The sequence below is a fragment of the Blennius ocellaris genome (assembly GCF_963422515.1).
Source record: "Blennius ocellaris genome assembly, chromosome: 7".
NCBI classification, from domain to species: Eukaryota; Metazoa; Chordata; class Actinopteri; order Blenniiformes; family Blenniidae; genus Blennius; species Blennius ocellaris.
Genome location: NC_137656.1, coordinates 7,993,912 through 8,013,445, shown reverse-complemented (window position 1 = coordinate 8,013,445; position 19,534 = coordinate 7,993,912). Strand labels below are relative to the sequence as shown.

Sequence of the window (19,534 nt, the reverse complement as noted above, 5' to 3'; positions counted from 1 at the left end):
ATAATCTCATTAATTCTCATTAATTAAATCTCATTGCCCTTGCATGAACAAAAGAGGTCTCATTTCTTCTTTATGGACGACAATGCTTCAGCTCATCAAGGTGGTATCATGAGTGAACGGCTGCTGGAGATCGAGGCACCGCAAATGGAGAGACCTGCACTTTCCCTAGAACTGAATCCTATAGAAAACCTCTGAGATCAGCTGAGACGCCTTGTAGAGACTGGTCACTCTGTACCCCAGAACCTCAGTGATCCAAGGGCCGTTCAAGAAGTGTGGGATGCACATGACAAGTTTGACATTGACATGTTTTGTTGTGGTGTACCGTTCACTGTTGTTGGCTTTTGTTTCAATAAGTAGTTTAAGATGAAAAAAAAAATCACTATAGCATTTTTCTACTTAAATTCCCTGCTTTAATGATATAAAATCATTGTAGCATTAACATTTTATATTTTCTATAAATTTCAATTGAAGCTAAATATCTCTAGGTTTTATTGAGTCGTGTCTATCTTCGATAAGAAATTCCTACTTGGAGTTGCTACAGGTCCATAATAATAATAATGATAAAAAAAAACAAAAAAAACAAAACTAATTTCCTAAAAACTGCACAAACCATGTATTGTTGAGATGTTTTTGACCTGTGTGAACTCAAGTGTTGTATAAGCCTGCCCATGGGGTTTCAAAACATTATGAATCTCTAATTAGGTTCAGATCAGACACAAAACCAACATGTTTCTGAAAGATATCATGTACATGTTTCTTTCATTTTAGTTCAGATCTCCTAGGAGAGGAAGACCTATTAAGAGTAGTAGGCCTTACATGAGAGCCTTTTTTTTTTTTTAATTATGCAACATCTAGAGAGCTAACAGAGCTTCACTCTGCACGCCCATCCATTGATCCTTCTTCTCGATGACTTTATCCAGTTGGCAGCCACACAAACTCACTTTCAGTCACCAGTTACCTTCAAATACATATTTGTGGTGTACCTTGAGAAAACCTACACAAGGAGGACGTGCAAACCTCCCTGGATTCAAACGGGGGATCCTGAGGTTAAAGTGCTAACCACGTTCCCATGCAAAATATTTTTCAAGTCAACAGCTGCAGCACTCATATTATTCACTCTTCAGTCTGCTCATGTTTTCAGCACAGACAAAAGGCCAAAACTCATTACTCCACCTTGTGATACAAAGTGGTATTACAAGAGAGGCATTGACAAGTTAACCTTCAACATCACAATGTGACTGTTCTCTCATGTTCTGTTGGATACTATATTGTTGTTGTTATTTTAACGTTTTGATCTCACAATTCAAAACTCACTTTGATAGTTGCATTTAATAAAATTATTTTACAAAGACCTTTGCTAAAATACTTTCTCATTAGTCCAAAAAGCTAAAAGCTGTTCTGTTAAAATCATATTTACATTAACTATACAACAAGATTTTTCATCTGATAATTTGGGGTCACAGGTGCAACAACTGACCCACACATACAAAAGAATACTAAGCATCTTTCCAGTCTGTGATGTCAGTGACATCGATGAATGGAGACCACTTTTTTTTTAAAAATAATACAGCTTTTTTCCCCTTTCAAAGTATGTTGTATGACTTTTAGATGGTAAATGACTTCCCTCGTACATTTTTCCATTCATTCATCCATCTTCCATAATGCTCGAGGCGATTGCAACAGGGTATATACTGGACAGGTTGCCAGTCCATCATAGGACACTCATTTGCAGGAAAGTTAGATTATACATTTAGCCTCAAATGTATATTGTTTGGACTGTGGGAGGAAACCAGAGCAGTGCTGGAGAAAATGCACGGAACTCTACAGAAAAGCCCTCGACATACCCAGACTCAAACTGGAGACCTTCTCAATGAGGTGAGTGGACTGATCTACACACAACCCAGGATTTTTTTTTTTCTATCAGATATTACACTCTAGTTTTCTGTGAAGCACTATTTTCAGAAAATCAACTTAAACCCCCCCCCCCCCCCCAAAAAAAAAAAAAAACATAAGTCATTTGAACATTGAAATGTTTTATACACTATTTTCATCCACATGTTTATCGTCAATTACTTTATTCTTGGAAAATACCTGTTTATCATCTACATTTGTGCATAAACTGTGTATAGATATTGCATTTAAACACCTTTAAAAAGTAAGTAATTATTTGAATGTGAGTTGCTCACAATTCGCTTGACTTGAGTTTGAGCAGTCTTTTTTTTTTTTACTGAGAGCAAGTTTACTTGTAATAATTACTTTTGAGGTAAAGCAGCATTCTATTATTTTTGCTTCGAAGTTTTGAAGAGTATATTTTACTTTTAAACATTTACATGCGTTTTATGGTTTAGCTTTTACAGTTGTGTGCAAGACTTTTGTTTGTTTATTTGTTTCATGGTTTGTCTGACAGATTAATATCTTTTTTGACAATTAATTAAAGTTAACAAATAGGTATTGTGGTATTTGATCAGAATCTTTCAGCAGTCCCGTCACCTTTGGGTTTGTTTTGCCCCTTTATTCTGTTTGGTTACTTTAATTCTATTTAAACGATCCAAAATCTACTAAAATGCAATGTTATGATCAATTAGTTCATTGTTTTAACAGGACAAGTCCCATATATGCGTCTGCGCACAAATTATTATTATTATTTGTCTTTGAAGGTAAATGTTTCATACAGCTGGATTATTTTCTTGAGTATTTAAAACCAAAAAAACTTGATGGAAAGTAATTTTTTCTGTAAATTCTGTAAGTTACTTTTAGGGTATCAGGAAAAAACATATTGCACCTTTTAAATGTATTTTTCTAACTTTTTCCAACTTTATGGACCTGCTGTCCATTGCACCAGCTTCCCTCCTCTCTCTCCTCCCTCCTCCTCCTCCTCCTCCTCCTCCTTCTCCTCCTCCTCCTCCTCCTCCTCCTCCTCTCTCACTGCTGCTTCCACAGCGCTGCAGGTTGAATCCGTTGCCCCTATTTCCTGTCACATGGGTTGGAAATAGGATCCCTGTTTTCTACTATCTGGTCCCGTCGTGGTGGTGTCAGTGTAGTAGTGGCTCCTCGCTGGAAGACCTGCCAAGAAGTTCAGGGACTTTTTAACGCCGATCAGTGCGCCACTCCTGCAGAGAGCGAGACGCTGAGCCGAGGCACTCCAGGTTTTTTTTGGTTTTTTTCTTCTTCTTGTAAAGTCAGTCCGGCACAGCTCCGCCGGGCCGGGGTCCGCGCATCTGTCCGTCAGGCTGCGCTTCACCTGAGAGCCGGATCACACTGTTTTCACTCGCACCATGGATTCCTGGACCGCCACCTCCGCTATTCTGCTGGCTGGCTTGATCTCCTCCGCGGCTTTCAGTCACTTCGACACCGGTAAGTCAAACTTTTCCTCCACGACTTCGCTCGAGATGATTTTCCGATCTTAACAATGTTTTTCTCGGAAGCGTATCCAAAGTTGCACTTTTACGCGCCGGACAGAAAGAATTTGCACACAAAAAACGCAGTCATTATTGGATGAGAATGATTTTCGATATCTATTGATATATTCCAAAAACGTGCCACAGTTTGCAGTCTCTGGAACTTCATTCATCGCCCTGGTCCAAATTCTACTACGGCATTGTTTCCTCAAAATGCACGAGACATTTAATTGAGAGGTTTGTATAAAGTGCAGCCAAAGCTCAGAGGGAAATTGACATGATCAGACCGCCTCAAGAAAGGAGACACTTATTACAAGCAGAGTGGGTCGTGTGAAGACGTTGAATATAAACAGTGACGGATCAAGCTGTAAATCCAGAGGGGTCCAATAACAATTCATTTGGGGGTCTATGAAATGTGAGCGAATGATGCCAACACTTTTCACAGTTGCTGTAACGGCGACGTGTAGGTTTTGTCAGAAAACATCGGATTTTGGCCCCAAAACGACATTTTTACGCACTTTTACGCACTCATCCTGCGCACCCATCCCTGTGTTTACCTGTGCCGCTGCGCAAACCGGCGGCATCCAAATCGATGGCAGACGTTTCTATTGCTGTATTAACAGTCCGTGCGTTGCATTGCTGGATATTGTTGCTTTAATTAAACCATTGAAAACATGCATCCCCTTCCCGGAGTTAACTTGAAACCCTCGGTTCAGCCATCTAATACCATCCATTTAATTTGACTTCACATTAATACGCGGGGGTTTACTGCAGAACTTCAAAGCCACGGTCGGATCCCCATTCAAAAGCTTCCTCCCCGGAGAATATTTCGTTTTAATGATTCTATCTAATAATGATGACCGCACAGACCGAGCTGCTCCTTGCTGTAATTTGTGCCGCGTTTCATGTCGAAGCAGCAAATCCTCGTGCTTTCCTTTTTAATTTTTTTGTCTCTTAATTATACCCTTTGGATTTCAAATTAGAGGGTCCGCCATCTGGGCTAGTCCGTAAGTACTCCCATGTGTACCTATGTATTAACAAAGTATTTAAAGCAATGGTATTCCCCCTCATAACACTGAGGAAGAAAAAAAAAAGGCACAGTTTGTGTTCAGTTTAAGTCAGCTGTGCCATATTTACTGTACTGGATGACAATAATCCAATGTGTCTACATGTAGGCAGTCTCATATTGCTCCGGCTCTCTTCCTCTGTCTGCTGTTTTCTGTATGGGTCTTTAGCCTCAATATGTTTGGCTGAATAAAAGGTCAAACTGAATATGTAACACACTGTAAAACCCTTATGAATGTATGATTAAAGGTTCACAATATAACAGCCACTAAAGCACTGTTTATGTAATTTTTTTTTTTTTTTTTTTTTTAAAGTCTGTTATATAACATTTACTCCTCCATTGATCCATCAATCCATTATTTTTCGATATGATGTGCTTGTGGGGACTGCAATCAATGTAGCAGACATGAAGGGAATGCAGGCTCCAATCTGGACAGGTTGTAGAGAGGGAGAGGATACCACACACTCAGGCAATTCACCTAATAACCATATCATTGGACTCTGTGTGGAACATAATTTACCCACAAGAAAAGATTAACCCAACAACAACATGCACACACAGAGAGATGCAAACCGCACACAAGGAAAGCCTCTGAGCTCGCAATCGAAACGGGGATTATTCTTGTGAGGCAAAAGTGCTAACCACTACTGCATTGTGAATCTGACATTGACTCCATTCTCAGTGAAATTAACCATTTCTAGCCAACTTTGAACTATGTTGTGAATTAATTTATGGGTTTTTTTCTCTCCTCACTAATTTCTGTTATTTCAATATTCACACAATGTGTCTCATGAGAGAAAACACTCAGATGGCCTAGTCGGCTTTGAATAAATTGATATGCATGTAAATTCTATTCAAAGTGATCCTGAAAGACAAAATTGAGGAAGTTGAGGAAGGCTGAAGTTCGTGAGCAATCCATTGAAACTTTATTGAAGGCATGAAGGATGAAAACTTAAAGTTTGTTAGATGAAGTAATCATTTTGTGTCATTATATCTGTATGAACTGAAATAATGTTCATCTTGTTAAAAACTGAAACATTAAAAATATAGTTAGACCATTTTAGTTAGGCTCTTGCTTATAGCCTAACTATAGCCTAAGTAAGCCTAAATATACATGGAAATACAAACTATTGTACATGATGAAGTAGCCAGGTCACTGGGAAGCAGATGCCAATGTTGTGAGCATGCTACATAATTGTGTTCTGTCCGAAGTGTCACTAATGGACCTGCATCTTCTGGAGTAATATTATGAATGTGAACAATACTGCCAAAAGAAAGATGAAGAGCTCTGTGATGTTTTTCAGAAAAACTCTCAGCCTGTGTGATTAGGAATTTTTCAGCAGAGCGTAATTTTCCTTTTATAGCGTTTAGCTCAGACATACGGCATCCTATTAAGGTTCACCAGAAAGCCAGCTGCTGTTTCTTTTGTTACGGTGTCCAAAGCAGCGATGGTGCTGTCCTGGAGGACTGCAGCATTGCATCACGCAGATGTCTATTAACAGTGTTTCTCATCTGGCACTGAGGTACAATCGAGTCTTCGATTGTAAGCGCACAGACAGGTACGGCAATATGTACAGACAAGAGTGAAAAATGTATCTGAGGGATAGAGACAATGTTCAGGATGTATTTGCAGGGACGTTAAGTGTCTTTATGCAACCTGTAATATGGGAACGGGCCACAGTGAGCACACTTCGTTCTCCGAGCATGAGAGTGTGAGTTAACCCAAACACTCTCATACATAATGTGCCTGATTTCTCTTCCACCTGAGCTCTGAGGTTTGATGATGTAGCACATGAGGTTGTGTCTGATGGGGGAGGGGGCCGGTCGTTTTTTTTTTTCTTTTCTAAGCTGATTCATCCCTTCCTAAAAATAATATGCACAAGTAGAAGCTAAACCCTGTCAGAGCTGTCAAGATGAGGTGTAATTGACTGGCTTTGTAAGCCGGTAATGATGTGGCTCATTGTGTTGGTGTCTTGAACAAGCTCAAGGGAGTCAAACAGGGGAGATTTTGCAGTTGATGCCCCCCTGGTCTGTAATTGGCCCCACTGATCGGTTAATAAATCCAGACATTGCTCGGAATTGTTTTTTAGAGGTCCCTACTTTGGTGACATTAAATGACTGAAGGACTTTTACTGAGCATTTGCTGTCTTGCTGTCAGTTTGATGAGAAGATTGATATGGATCTTATCAGTACACAAAGCAACAGCCAGCAGTTGAGTGGAGAGGCAAAAGGACCACAAAGAGATGCTTAATGGACAAATGGTCATTTAAAACTGCCACAAAGAGACACAGATCCACCTCAGGAAGATGCTAAATGACTTCAGAGAGACGGGGACATACTACAAAGACACAGAATTATCCCAAACACGCGTAAAACAACAGAGATGCACAATAGCTGCACAGAAATGCAAAGTGGTGCAAAGTATCCCTGTAGCAATGCAAAATCGCTCCCATAAGACAAGAAATAAGTTCAAATAAATGTAATTTCACTGCAAAGAAATCCAGAATAACTGTCGACAGACATGAAATGAGCTCCGGGATATACAAAGTAACAAAAAAAGGAAAATATATAATAATACATTGATATAAAATTCCTGCAGAGTAAAGCAAAAATACATCAGTGAGAACTAAAGTGACCTTGGAGTGATTGACAATGACCTCAGACATATGCAAAATGACATTGGAGATATGCAAACTGACTTCGGTGACGTAAAGAATGAAACTCAAGATAAATACAAAATGACCACAGAGTGATGCAAAAGGACCTCATTAATACGAGCTCCCCTCAACTTGCAAATTCATCGCTGAAGTCTTTTGCTTTTTATGCTTTAAACCTGCAGTTTATTTACAAAAACACTATCAAAATATTTGTGTCACACCACTCGGGTGCTGATATGGCCATATTATTCTGAGCTTCACAATGTATCAGAAATTACATATTTCATCATAAGAAGTTGAGCTGATTGGAAAGTTTTGCTCTTATTCAAACCTGCACATCATTTAACTTCTTTCACTTGCACACGCAAAGTGAAACAGCTTTAAAGTGCGTGCCGTGACATTTTTGTAAAATGTTTTTTCATAAATGTGACGGAGCTGTCAGATACAAGTCTTGGTGGAACAAAAACACCATCAGGTGAATGTCAGGCTGCGCTCCACCAGCTAAATTGTGAGTTTTCTTTTCATTTGCACTCTTTTGCCAAGACGCTACTCTACCAGACATGCATGGATTGACTTGTGAGGCCGTCCCGGGAAGACTTTCAGAGACCGATGTTTCTGTTGCTGTGATGTCACTCTTCAAATGTAACTTGCTGCAGGACAAGAGCCATTCAAGCTTTTCCTGCTTTCGTTCAGCACGGGCTCCTGAAGCAGCGAGAGCAGCGGTAGATGAGAGCGATGGCTGGATGAGTGACAGCATGTGTTGTGATTTCTCTTTGTAGCCAGGCTTCCATATAAGCTGCTGAATAAACAGGCAACCCTCTGTTGCATCTGGCAGGCGACTTTCTCTTCCAGTCCGTGTCTGATTGTTGTCCAGCAGAGCATGATGTTGGCCCAGACCCTGTCAGACTCACCACAGGCAGAGCGGAGTGCTGTGCAGCGCAGGAGGTGAGGCCATTCTAGTTTACAAATTTGCACAAACTTCGTACAGAAGCTCACAGAGAGACTGGGAATGTTTTTTGGGTTTTTTTGGGTTGTGGCAATAGTTGCATTGCTTCTGTGCTTTCATGGGATTGTGCGAGATGGATAGAACCCAATAATAAGATGTTCTTGTCAGAATTTTCAGCTATACTTCTGCGTCTATGGGCTTTTCATCTCTTTTTAGGGATGCAGCTCATGGACATATTTTTGAGTAACTATATGTCTGCGCCTGTTGTATAGCTGAAAATGTAGTTCAAGAATGCGGTGTTAGTGCTATGAACAATGTAAGTTTCTCATGATTTGATGCATAATTATAATTGTTTTTCAAGATCAAATTGAACAAATATGCTTGTGGCCACAGCGCTAACATGTGGCGCCTCTTAGAGGAAGTGGTGACACGAAGGCTGTGACTGACCAGAAATTTAAACACGTTGTTGCTGTTAGGATTTATCGTTGTGAATTCTACCCACAAACTTACAATTGTATCATTCCTTTCTTTCCCAAATCCCCAGATCTGGCCTTGATTACACAACAAAGTTTTCAAGTGAAAATGGAAAACATTCGTTGTGTTTTGGATGTCCATTTACATGACAACACTTCCCGGTGCCACTGAAAACGCATCTTTTTGAACAAGCATGGACTCCATCTCCATCTCCATATCCATCTCTCATCACACAACTGAAACACTGCTACTGCGCATGCACACCTAGGCGGTAGTAAATAATTCTTCTGCACATGTGCAAGGACAACAAGAACAATGTCTGCCCATACAAATGTCCTGTACTCGTCATTGTTAACGTTGTTGTGTCTAAATGGACATCGCTTTCAATTATTACTGTGTAAATGCGAAACCTTATTAAAATGAAAATGCAAAAAAACAATATTTATTTGAAACATTTCATAGGGGCCCTATGTAACAGAAAGTATTTTTATATGGCTTTCCTTAACATGTGCAATTTGCTGCTCGACAACCTCAGATCAGGTAAAGCCGTGGGCCCTCTGTGATCCCTGAGGCCCACTCTCCAGGGGGCCCTCGACCTTAGGTTGTAACCTACTGTTCTAAAGCGTTTAATTTGATTAAAGATGTCACGGAGTTGTGGCTAGAATGGAAATGTATTATTTCATTATAATAATACTTAAAAAATCAAAGCTTCTCCAGCAACTGCATCCGACAACACATTCAGTTTTGCTAACCAGTAAAGGAAATCTGCAACAAATAAAACACATGTAATCTTCTTATGCGTGTGTGTGTGTGTGTGTGTGTGTGTGTGTGTGTGTGTGTGTGTGTGTGTGTGTGTGTGTGTGTGTGTGTGTGTGTGTGTGTGTGTGTGTGTGAGTGTGTGTGTGTGGGTGTAGATGAAGTTCAGCTGTGTGGCAGCTGCAACCATCTGCAGGCTCTCTAAACTTAAGATTTTAAAGGGGCCATGTCAAGTGTCAAACCAGGAGGTCTCACATCCTCCTCTCGTATATTTAAACACCACACACACACACACACACACACACACACACACACACACACACACACACACACAAAAGTTTGACCGTAAGTCTTTCTGTCTGCCCCCAATACTCAGCTGTCCCTCATTCATCCAGTCAGTATCTCTCTCTTGAGTTAATTCTCCCTCAACTTGTAAACGCAGCCCATACAAAGCAGTTCATGACTCAGTCCCATCGTCTTTTGTAACCCCTCAAACAGGGGGAATCTTTGTGTGTGTATGTATGTGTGTGTGAAGGACATGGGCTCTGTGTTGTCTGCCTCGGAAGGATAATAACAGACTGTCTTCGGCCATCTGAGAGGAACACAAGCTTGTGTTGGCAGTGGCGATCATGATGCAGCATTGGTTTGAAGAGAGGACAGCGGGTTGTTAAAGACTTTAACATGAAGGCTTGTCGGTGTGCGGGTAAATCCTCTGTGCTCCATCTGGGGAATGTCAGAGGGCATTATGGGAAGTGGGTGCACAGGGTCTGGGCTTCAGATGTGGGTGCTGCGGTCCCCCTCTGCTTTTCCGGTTCAGAGATGGAGATGGAAACCTCTCCTTCCCTGGTGAGCTTCTGTGCAGCAGACACACATTCAGAATAACTGCTGCTGCAGATGGATGCAATGTTACTCTGCATATGCGTGTGTGCCAGTAAGAATGTGTATGTGCTGCACCATTACGACAAGTAATTCCTCACGCTTTAGTCTGTCCAGCAGCCAATAGGAGTACTCAGTGTGACTGTGATTGTGATACAGAGTACAATTCCATTTAAAAGCCTGATAAAATGCACAGTTCTTTGAGTGAGCTTGAATAAGAAATTGTAAAAAAAAAAAAAAAAATCAGGAGTAAATTACAGAGAAAGGAGTAAAGATTTATTGCAAAATGTATCTTTCACATACAGCTGTTAACAAATGGTGCTAAGTGAGACTACAGAGGTTGCTGGTATAACCTTGTCGTCTTTACACTGGTGTGATCACTTGCGACGAGTTTAAGCTGTTGTCGTCAAGAAAATCTTAGTTTTTCTCATTGTTTAAGTTGCACTCTCATTGGTTTATGTCACATTCGTTAACATGGAGGTTGTGGCATCCATAATCCGCTGCAGCCGGCTGTCATAAATACTTTTTTCTCCATCATTTTGTCCATCTTTTGATACTGCATGAGATTGAAATAGTTCACAGCCCTGATATGAGAAATCCATAAATATGGATTTGGCTGTAGCTGCCTACCGTAACATGATTGATTGCCTTGTGGTGAGAAAAACAACAATGAAGGAACCCCAGTCAATTCACAATCCGTCTATGTTCCCAGCATTTTGAACAGCAGTGACATATGTTTGAGATGGGGTGGGGGGGTTATTGCAACATTTCTCTATTAAAGATTAAACGCTGCTGAGAAAAATATCTTATATTACAAGATGTTGGACATTTTTCCACTTTTGAGTTTCTTGTTCCATTTATTATCCCTTTATTTGGCTGGCCAATGTTGTTTCATATCACTATTTAGATGAATGGATAAAGGGGAAACGCAACTGTTGAAGTTTTTAGTCTCCTTCTCTGACCCCAGCAATATAGTTTCTTGCTTTTTACTGAAGATAAATGCAAAAGTGACCGTATCAATCACTGGAGAGAACAATATACTGAGGGAGACACACAGTTGTTTTTGCTGAATATTCTCTTGCCATTCACTCACTGGAGCAATGAATCAGCTGACAAGCCGGCAAATCTCTCTTTAAAACTTTAACACACTCTCTCAACAGCTTTGTAACGTCCTGTAGGTTACACACTGGTCTCGTCAGCACAAGTTGATCGTCTTCACAGTAAACTTTGGCATTGTTTGTCTCCTTTGTGTTGTGTCTGTGCATAGTGCCCCGCAGAGCAGCTCATATGGAGCCCTCATAAATCTTCAATGGAATGCTCTTAGAGGTTAAGTTTAGTGAGACAACAACACGCACCAACAAAACCTTGCTGCACATATTGACTTTGACTGATGCTAAATGTTGAAATGTTAGTTTGGGCTCGCCTCACTGAAAAAGTGATATTGTAGCAGAAATTTTAAGTACTTTAAGTTTTCTATCAAACATTATCATGTCATGTAGCGAGCTGAAAGGACTCTTTTCATGAGAAAGTTAATACTTCAAACTGCTGTTTGTGTGTGGACGAGATTTACATGTCAGAATATGCGATATGTGATCAACTCCAGCCAACAAAATAATGAAGCTGCTGTCAAATTACAAGCACTCACTATTAAATGTCAGCAGAGGCTTCCTGGGAGCAGAACTATCATAGAAAGTGAGTTTTTGATGAGGGCGTTCTTGGGAGCTCACAGAGGATGTTGTCTGAAGAGTTGGTGCAGAATAAATACACTGTGGTTATTAGAAAGTTACACCAGTTAATGCACCAATGTTCATGTTTCGGTAAATGAAAAATGGAGAGCGTCGCAGTATATGATGTCAGATGAAATGGGATGGAGCTTGACTAGAAAGTCTGAAACGGATGAAAATGGAGCTGTATTTTTTTTTTTTTCTTCATAACCCCACATTCACGATACGCAGCAAGTCTTGACTTGTGAAGACAGGCCAAAGGTTTAGAAGAATTTCCTTATTTACTTGGCTAAAAACTTAGTTGAATCTGGCTTATGGTTGGGAACAGAAGAGAAGAAAAACAGTTAGGTCAGAAATGTGTGCTTGTGTGTAAGACAGCTGCCCATGTGCTTCCTGTTGACCTCTGGGTGGTGCCCCACAGAGGTCAAGCCGTGGGCACCGCCCTTGTTCTGTCATGCCAGGGGGGGCTGGACCGCCCATGAAACCACCAGCCACTAAAACGGAGAAACACACCTAGTTATTATAAACACAATCATGCTTATTATCGTGCCACTGCGATTCTCGTCCTGTCGTGTTCAAAGGCTCACGTTCGTTTGATCGAAGTATCTCTCTCCGCGTCGCTCTCTGCTCTCTCAACATTTCTCTTTTTTCATACTCCCCCTGAGTGCCACTCTTTCATTTTTCTTTCACCTTGTGCAAATCATCACCTGGTCTGGTGGTTGGGGAATCGGGAGATGCAAAGCATCCCCGCCGCTCTGATGGTTGGTGCACGTGGACCCCCATCCCCAATGCACCCCTGTTTTGGAGGTTATTGAGGCATGACAGATGCAATCGTCATGTAACACACAGAGCATCCCCAAACCGAGGGCTGTTGCCAGGTTGAGTGTGTCACTCTGGTCCCTGATCTACGGAGGCGGTCCTGCGAGACAACGTGAAATTAAGCTGTCAAGCTGCTGCAGGCTGTACACAACTGTCAGGCTTGAAAGAGATAAACAATGTTTGGGTGGGAGACTGCAGTCATGTGGTCCAAGGACTGGTTTGTGAGGTTTTGTTGCTCATGGGTCAGTTGGAGGGTTTTTCTGAATGACTATGACGTGTTTGCATTGGGTAAAGTCACGTAATTAGCTCGCTTAGTCTTTCACCTCCTCTCTAGCTCGCCAGATTCTTTTCCAAGTTTCCTTTTTCTTCGTTCTCTCTTGCAAATATCACTCTTCCTATTTCAATGCTATCATACATGAGCTGAAATCCCTGGCCCCTTCGTGTACCTTGACATTTGCGTATGCATGAGGAGACCCACTCCAGTCGATGCCAAATGACATTCTCTCAGCTTTTGCCGGCGCTCTTTGCAGCAGTCAGAGCTCCTCAGCCGGAACGCACTCCAGGGTGAGAGGGTAAATCAAATACTCAGAGAACAGTGATGAAATACCACAGTGCCTTATGTTCTTCTCTAAATTCTATTAACTCTCAAACAAACAATTGTTTCGATTATCAAAACTCAATTAAATTCTTGGGAAATTGAATTTTTATGGGGGATATTTTTGGCCTCTGAGAAGAAGTAGCTGATGCGTGAAAACATTACACAAAATATAACTTTCTGCCTTAAAGCTGGGTTTCTATAATGATGTGAGGAGAACGTAATCAATTTTGACTGATAAAAAGGAAGTGGAGCTTTGTTTTTCCCGAACTGAGCTCAGATGTATTGTCTCCTCTTCTCAAGACAGAGAAAAAAAAAGCCCCTTTGCTTTAATTTGTTTTGGTACTGATTCAAAACCATCTTAGATTCTTGTGTCTGTAATTCTCTTTTTGAACATACTATTAATAAAGCCTTTGACATTGTATGATTAAGGTAAATTAGCTGTTATTCTTTCTTTGATTTGGACGTGTAACATGTTCCGAACATCTCGCCAGCAATCGGTTGGGTGTTTTTGCAAAGTTCTCCGCAGACTTGAGTTTCAAAGCAACCATATATTTTTGTGGTGTCGCATGCCGCTCGGAGTTTTGAGAAGCGAAACCAAGAACACAACAGGAGGATATCGAATTGCTACTGTGTGAGACATGACCTGTCCGGCGAACTTTAGTTCTTTTTATACTTGAATTATGGTTGGGCTATGGCCACTGAGGTCTGTGCTCCTCTGTGGTAGAGTAATGGCAACCACTTTAAATAAATGAGGAGTAATTTCACTGCTGAGCCTCGGGGGCCTGGTGTGTGTCCAGCATCAGAAGTTTGTGGCCGAAGAGGCAAATTGTCGCCTTTCCTGCTCGCAGGAAACGCCTACAGACGGCATCGCCTTGACAAGGCCAAGTAAATGGACATGGCTAAGTGGAGAGAGCAAACATTCAGACAAGCGAAGGAAGCAGACGTCGCTAAGTGGGCAGGAAAACAAAGGAACAAGGCCAGCAGTGGACAGTGCTAAGAAGCCGTGACACGGAAAATGTGCTGTGGATCAAATGGCATGGAACAGAGGTCGGAGAACATGTGCTTGGTCTGCCGCTAGCACAAGATGGTGCCACACAAGTTTCTTTGCTCGTATAAAACTAGTGCAGTTTAAATTTTTTGGCGTCCAGTTCTCAGGCTGTTTCAATGGCAAATGTGATAGAACTCGTCTCACACTTGTATAAGGTGTAAGATGAAATAAGATGAAATTATGAAGCAATGGGATGCAATTACACAATTGACTATTTTGGCATCTTTTCTGTTTTTCCAACATGTGCAGCATCAGAAAACAGTAGGATCTAAACAAGACAGTTGTGCACTTTTGTACTGGTGGCTAAACACTGATGACAAGTGACCTACTGCCGGGGTACATTTGTTTTGCTCTGTCCACAAGCTCCACAGCTGCTTTTCTGTTTCTGCACAAAAGGAAATCTGTTTACTCTTTAGAACTCTTTATTTTAGTATCTGACAGATTCGAGTGAGCACAGCTTTGAGTGAGCACACTTTGTTTCTGAAAGGACTTAGAGGTCATTTTTGCTAATAGATTAATTTTGATGGTGTGCCCAAAATGATTCACTCGGGCTTAAATACACCCATTTGGGCCATCTACTGTTCTTTGCACTCTATTAAAATAATAAATGTGTAATTGGAAATGCTCAAATATCCTTTTACTATGGCCTTTAGGCCATGCAATTTAGATTTTGAATATAGGGCCTTGTGTTTGAGTAAAGTCTTTAAAAAAAAAAAAAAATCAGAGAATAAACCTCCATTAAAGTCAAGCTGCAATGCTATGGTAATGGTTAACGGAGCTTAAATAGTTCATGAACTTCACTTTACAAGTGCAGAGGATCATCTCAGTCAGCCGTTTTTCACAAACAGCCATTGTCTCACAAACCATGGAACTGGTCAGATCCCATTGCAACATGAGGCCCTGTGAGAGCGGCTCGAAGTCAAAAGGGATGTAACCCAAGTCGCCAAGAGGCCCTGATTTAGTTGTCTGTCCTGCATCAAAAGGTGAATACAGCTCTCAGAGGTGAACATAAAATGGGCCGGGTCTGTGGCAGTCTACGTGGCACCAACCCGTGACCCCACGCCAAACAAGGGGTTGTCACACTCGGCCGAAGCCATGAAACAGAATCTACTGCCCCTCAATACGTCCTTCGTAATGGATCCCCTTCTCAGGGAGGCTGGTGGGATGTCCCCCTGTCTTTTACCAGAGCCATCTGGTTCCCAGTACTGCTGCTCTTCCCAGAGCAACACAAACCACATTGAAAAGGGATCTCTTTCACAGTCAAGATCAGGAACTGGAGACGTGGCTGTTTTAAAAGGGGTCTGATGTTGAGCGCTGTGGTCCCCTCTGTGGCAGCCTATTGTGCCGTTGTTATTGTGTCCTTGGAAGCGCGCTCAATTGTGGTTTATCCGAAAACCTTTTGGGATTGTTATAGAGGATAAATGTGTGCCATTAGAGCTCTGACCTGGTCACTCAGGCACTGTAATGAACAGAGAAAGAATTAAACATGTTAGAAGTCCATGCGCAAATCCAATTGAATGTGTGCTTTGGCGATGGTGATCGTTGATCGTTCTCAAGTCATCAGCATACAGCAAGTGAGTCAGCATAGCAGGAGATTAAGGTTTTAGTATCTTCACTGGTGTGTAGTCCAGCAGAGATTTGTACACGGATTTAAAGTGTAAAAAAATCCAAACATGCCAAAGAATGTGGAGGGAACAAACCAATGCCTCCATCTATAGTTTACAAAGATAGACAAAACAAATGCGCTGGGACCTTTTTTCTGATGTGTTTACCACTCTCTCTAAACGAGCATGCTGGAGATTCATTGGATGCAGATGGGTGCATGTTTGTGCTCCACACATGGAGTCTGTTAATCTGCCACTAGAAGGAAGACGTAAAAGTTGCTCAAGCTCAGTGTTCAGTATACATTATGACTGTGTTTCTCAGTGTTGGTCTCCCTCGAGCAAACTCCCCTCCACAGTTTTATCTAATTCGCCAAACACAGTTGTTATAACCCAGTATTTGGTCTTCTTTAATCACATTTAATCGTAATGCATTGGCTTAAAGCCTCATTCAGGGTCTTGATCAACTTAAACCTAATTTCCGAAACAAGTCCCTCAGAGGTCATGGTGCCCAAACCCAAATGATGCATTGGTGGTAAGATTAGAGAATAAACTAACTAATATATGACTAAACTGGTTTCTTTTTTACATCATTGATCAAGCCAACACATCTATGATATCAGAAGACATGCTTTCCAGGAGCTTTTTAGTGTGTGTGTGTGTGTGTGTGTGTGTGTGTGTGTGTGTGTGTGTGTGTGTGTGTGTGTGTGTGTGTGTGTGTGTGTGTGTGTGTGTGTGTGTGTGTGTGTGTGTGTGTGTGTGTGCTTAATTTAACTCTGGGAAACATTGTGCATGAATTAATATAAAGTATTAATTAGGTAAGTAAGAATGAAACAATAATGGGTTCTCTGTTTAAACTTTTAATGATTGAGTGTGGGTACGAGTACTGCACAGGAACACTCTGAATTGATCCAACAAATGTTGGCAACAGTTTTCCAAACACAGGCGTGCAGACGAAGTCAGCAGCAAGGGTTTGTTTTGGGTCAGTGGAAACATGGTGAACGGCTCCTGAGGTTTCCTTGTGTTCAGTGAGTCTGAAGTGTGGTCATGTTATTGTGTTCACAAGAGTGCTGAAAGATACTCAGTAACGCCTTGATCGGAGAATATTACTGCTAAAATGCTAAACTTAATTGATTATTGTTGTTTGAAGTCACTATTCAAAACAACAAGAGTAACAAAAACAACAATTTATAAGAAGCTTCCAGAATATGCTAGTTTTTTTTTTGTCAACGAAATTTCAAAATAAAAGAGAAATGCATTCAACAACTTCAAATAGATAAATAACCAGTTATGTTTTAATCTGCTGATGTGGCTAGAATCCATATTAGAAGAGTCAAAAAAAACTTTGGCCCATGGACAGACGTTCTACCTTGGAAGCTGTTATTAAAAAGTGGTGTTTTCAGTGGCTCCAAGCACTGTTGTTGTGTAAATGGAAGCCTAAAGCACAACACTTTTCCATTTCTCACTTGAAAATGTTGTCGTTTAAATGGGTCCTTAGCTTCATTTAATTTATTTTGTTTTATTGATTAGTAATCAAAAGCCAATTGAGAAATCCTTCAAATTCTTGTGTCAGATATCAAGGTCACATGAACTTGAAGCGATAGTATTAATCAAAGTTGTTTATATCAGTATCAATGTTAATTAAAAATGCTTTTGGCTTTGTTCATGGGTTCAACAATACCAAACATTTGCTTGGGGACACCTTCAGTTTAGAGTTTGCATGTTCTTTCTGGGTGTAGGATTTCTCCAGTCTTTTTCAAACAGCCCAAAAAATTATATTTAAGGTCAATTGGTGGCTCAGAAATGTACTAACATTTTGTCCAGACTCTGCACACCCATAATCAACCTTCACCCATAATCAACTGAGATCAGGTATAGACTCGTTTGACCAGAAGTCAGATAAAGCTTCTATCTAGCTGCTATCAATATTGTGTAGATGTAGGGAGACCTGAAAACTGAAAACCGAAGAAAGCAATTTTTTATAGCAGAAAATGACACCATGCTCCTCACGTAACCATCTGTTATTATATTGACCATAATGCAATAAATATGATAATAAAACCACAGTATCAGTGATGAAAACAACCTCAATTATCAGCTGCTACGGATTTAACCATTCAACCGTATAAAACTTTGGTGTCACATATTACTGCTGGCAGAGGAAAAACCTCCACTGCAGGAAGTAACTCGTCAACTAATCAAAACATTGGAGCGGAACATGAAACGCTATTCCAAGAGCAGCAAGAAATGAGCGTTCTGTCCAAAAAGGAGTCACAAAGACAACAAAGGACTTTCAACATCTATATGCTGACAGGAAACTCAAAAGGGAAATATTGTAGCATGTGCTTTTAGCTGACGTCCTATTCATAGTCCGAACCCTGATGAGAGGGCTTGAATAAACATGTCCTTTAACTCTTTGCTGCTGCCTTCGAGGCTTCGCTGCACTGGTGTCATGATTACTCTCAAAGAAGATGAGTCACACTGGTCTGTTTTAATAATGGTGTGTGTGTGTGTGTGTGTGTGTGTGTGTGTGTGTGTGTGTGTGTGTGTGTGTGTGTGTGTGTGTGTGTGTGTGTGTGTGTGTGTGTGTGTGTGTGTGTGTGTGTGTGTGTGTGTGTGTGTGTGTGTGTGTGTGTGTGTGTGTGTGTGTGTGTGTGTGTGTGTGTGTTGTTTGGTTTTCGCATTAACAGTGCAGGTCACCTCGCTCCCTCCCCTAAACCTGAGCCCTTTATTTATCCTACTCAGACCTCATCTTCCCTGGACCCTGTAATCATGCAGGACCTCTGAGAGTGTGCACGGGGGTGGAGGAGGTGTCTGTAATGGCTGCACACGGGCCGCTACAACAACCCTGACAGAACTTCGATTCAAACCAAACCACATATAATTTACATTCCTCGGATGCCAGCTAACCTGAGCACAAACAGGACGATCGAAAACAGGTGTGCTTCAGCGGTCGCGCTACTCTTATTCCTGCAGGGTTCACCTTTCGTCCAGGTCCTCTGTGGCTTTCATCTTAGCTTAAAGTGGCTCAACTCAGAGGGCAAAGGGTGTAAATGTGTAATATTATATCCGAATTATGGTGTTAATGTCACGCAACCAGAGTCCTTCTCTTCATTAAACATTTCCTCTGTGCACCTCGGTGTGTATGCAAGTGAGATATTGAGCTCTGCAAGCCAGTAAGGAAAGAACAAATGTCACTCTGGACCAGGCAAAGTATAAATCAGACTTCAAAAAATTACAACCAAACATGCGCGTTTTTTCTGCTCGGCCCTTGTAAGGAGGATCTCATCGTCCCAGTTGTTTAGCGCTGGGCTGCTCTCCAAGTGCACCAACACAACACTACGATTTAGCAGTCCTTCTCCAGAGTCCTAAATAATCTACTTTGTTGTCCAGTGTTCATCCACCAGCAGGATGGATGATGCAGCAGCTAGTCTGTGAGGGGCAGCTTTTAGCATTTTGTCCAGCATATATATTCCCACCACGTACAGAACTTCTTCAGGATTTGTGTAACCTCTGATCGTTCCTCTATGTTGATGGGGATGTCAGACGTTTGAATCTTAAACTAAACTGC

At 41.2% G+C, this 19,534-nt stretch overlaps 1 protein-coding gene across 1 annotated transcript in view; it reads left to right on the top strand.

Moving 5' to 3' along the window:
- The first annotated feature begins 3,082 nt into the window (after positions 1–3,082).
- Positions 3,083–19,534, top strand: part of kremen1 (kringle containing transmembrane protein 1) — a 70,987-nt gene continuing 54,535 nt past the window's right edge. The window contains exon 1 of the mRNA XM_080499016.1: positions 3,083–3,354. Coding sequence (XP_080355142.1) covers positions 3,276–3,354 — 79 coding nt within the window. The 5' untranslated portion in view covers positions 3,083–3,275. The remainder of the gene's footprint in view (positions 3,355–19,534) is intronic.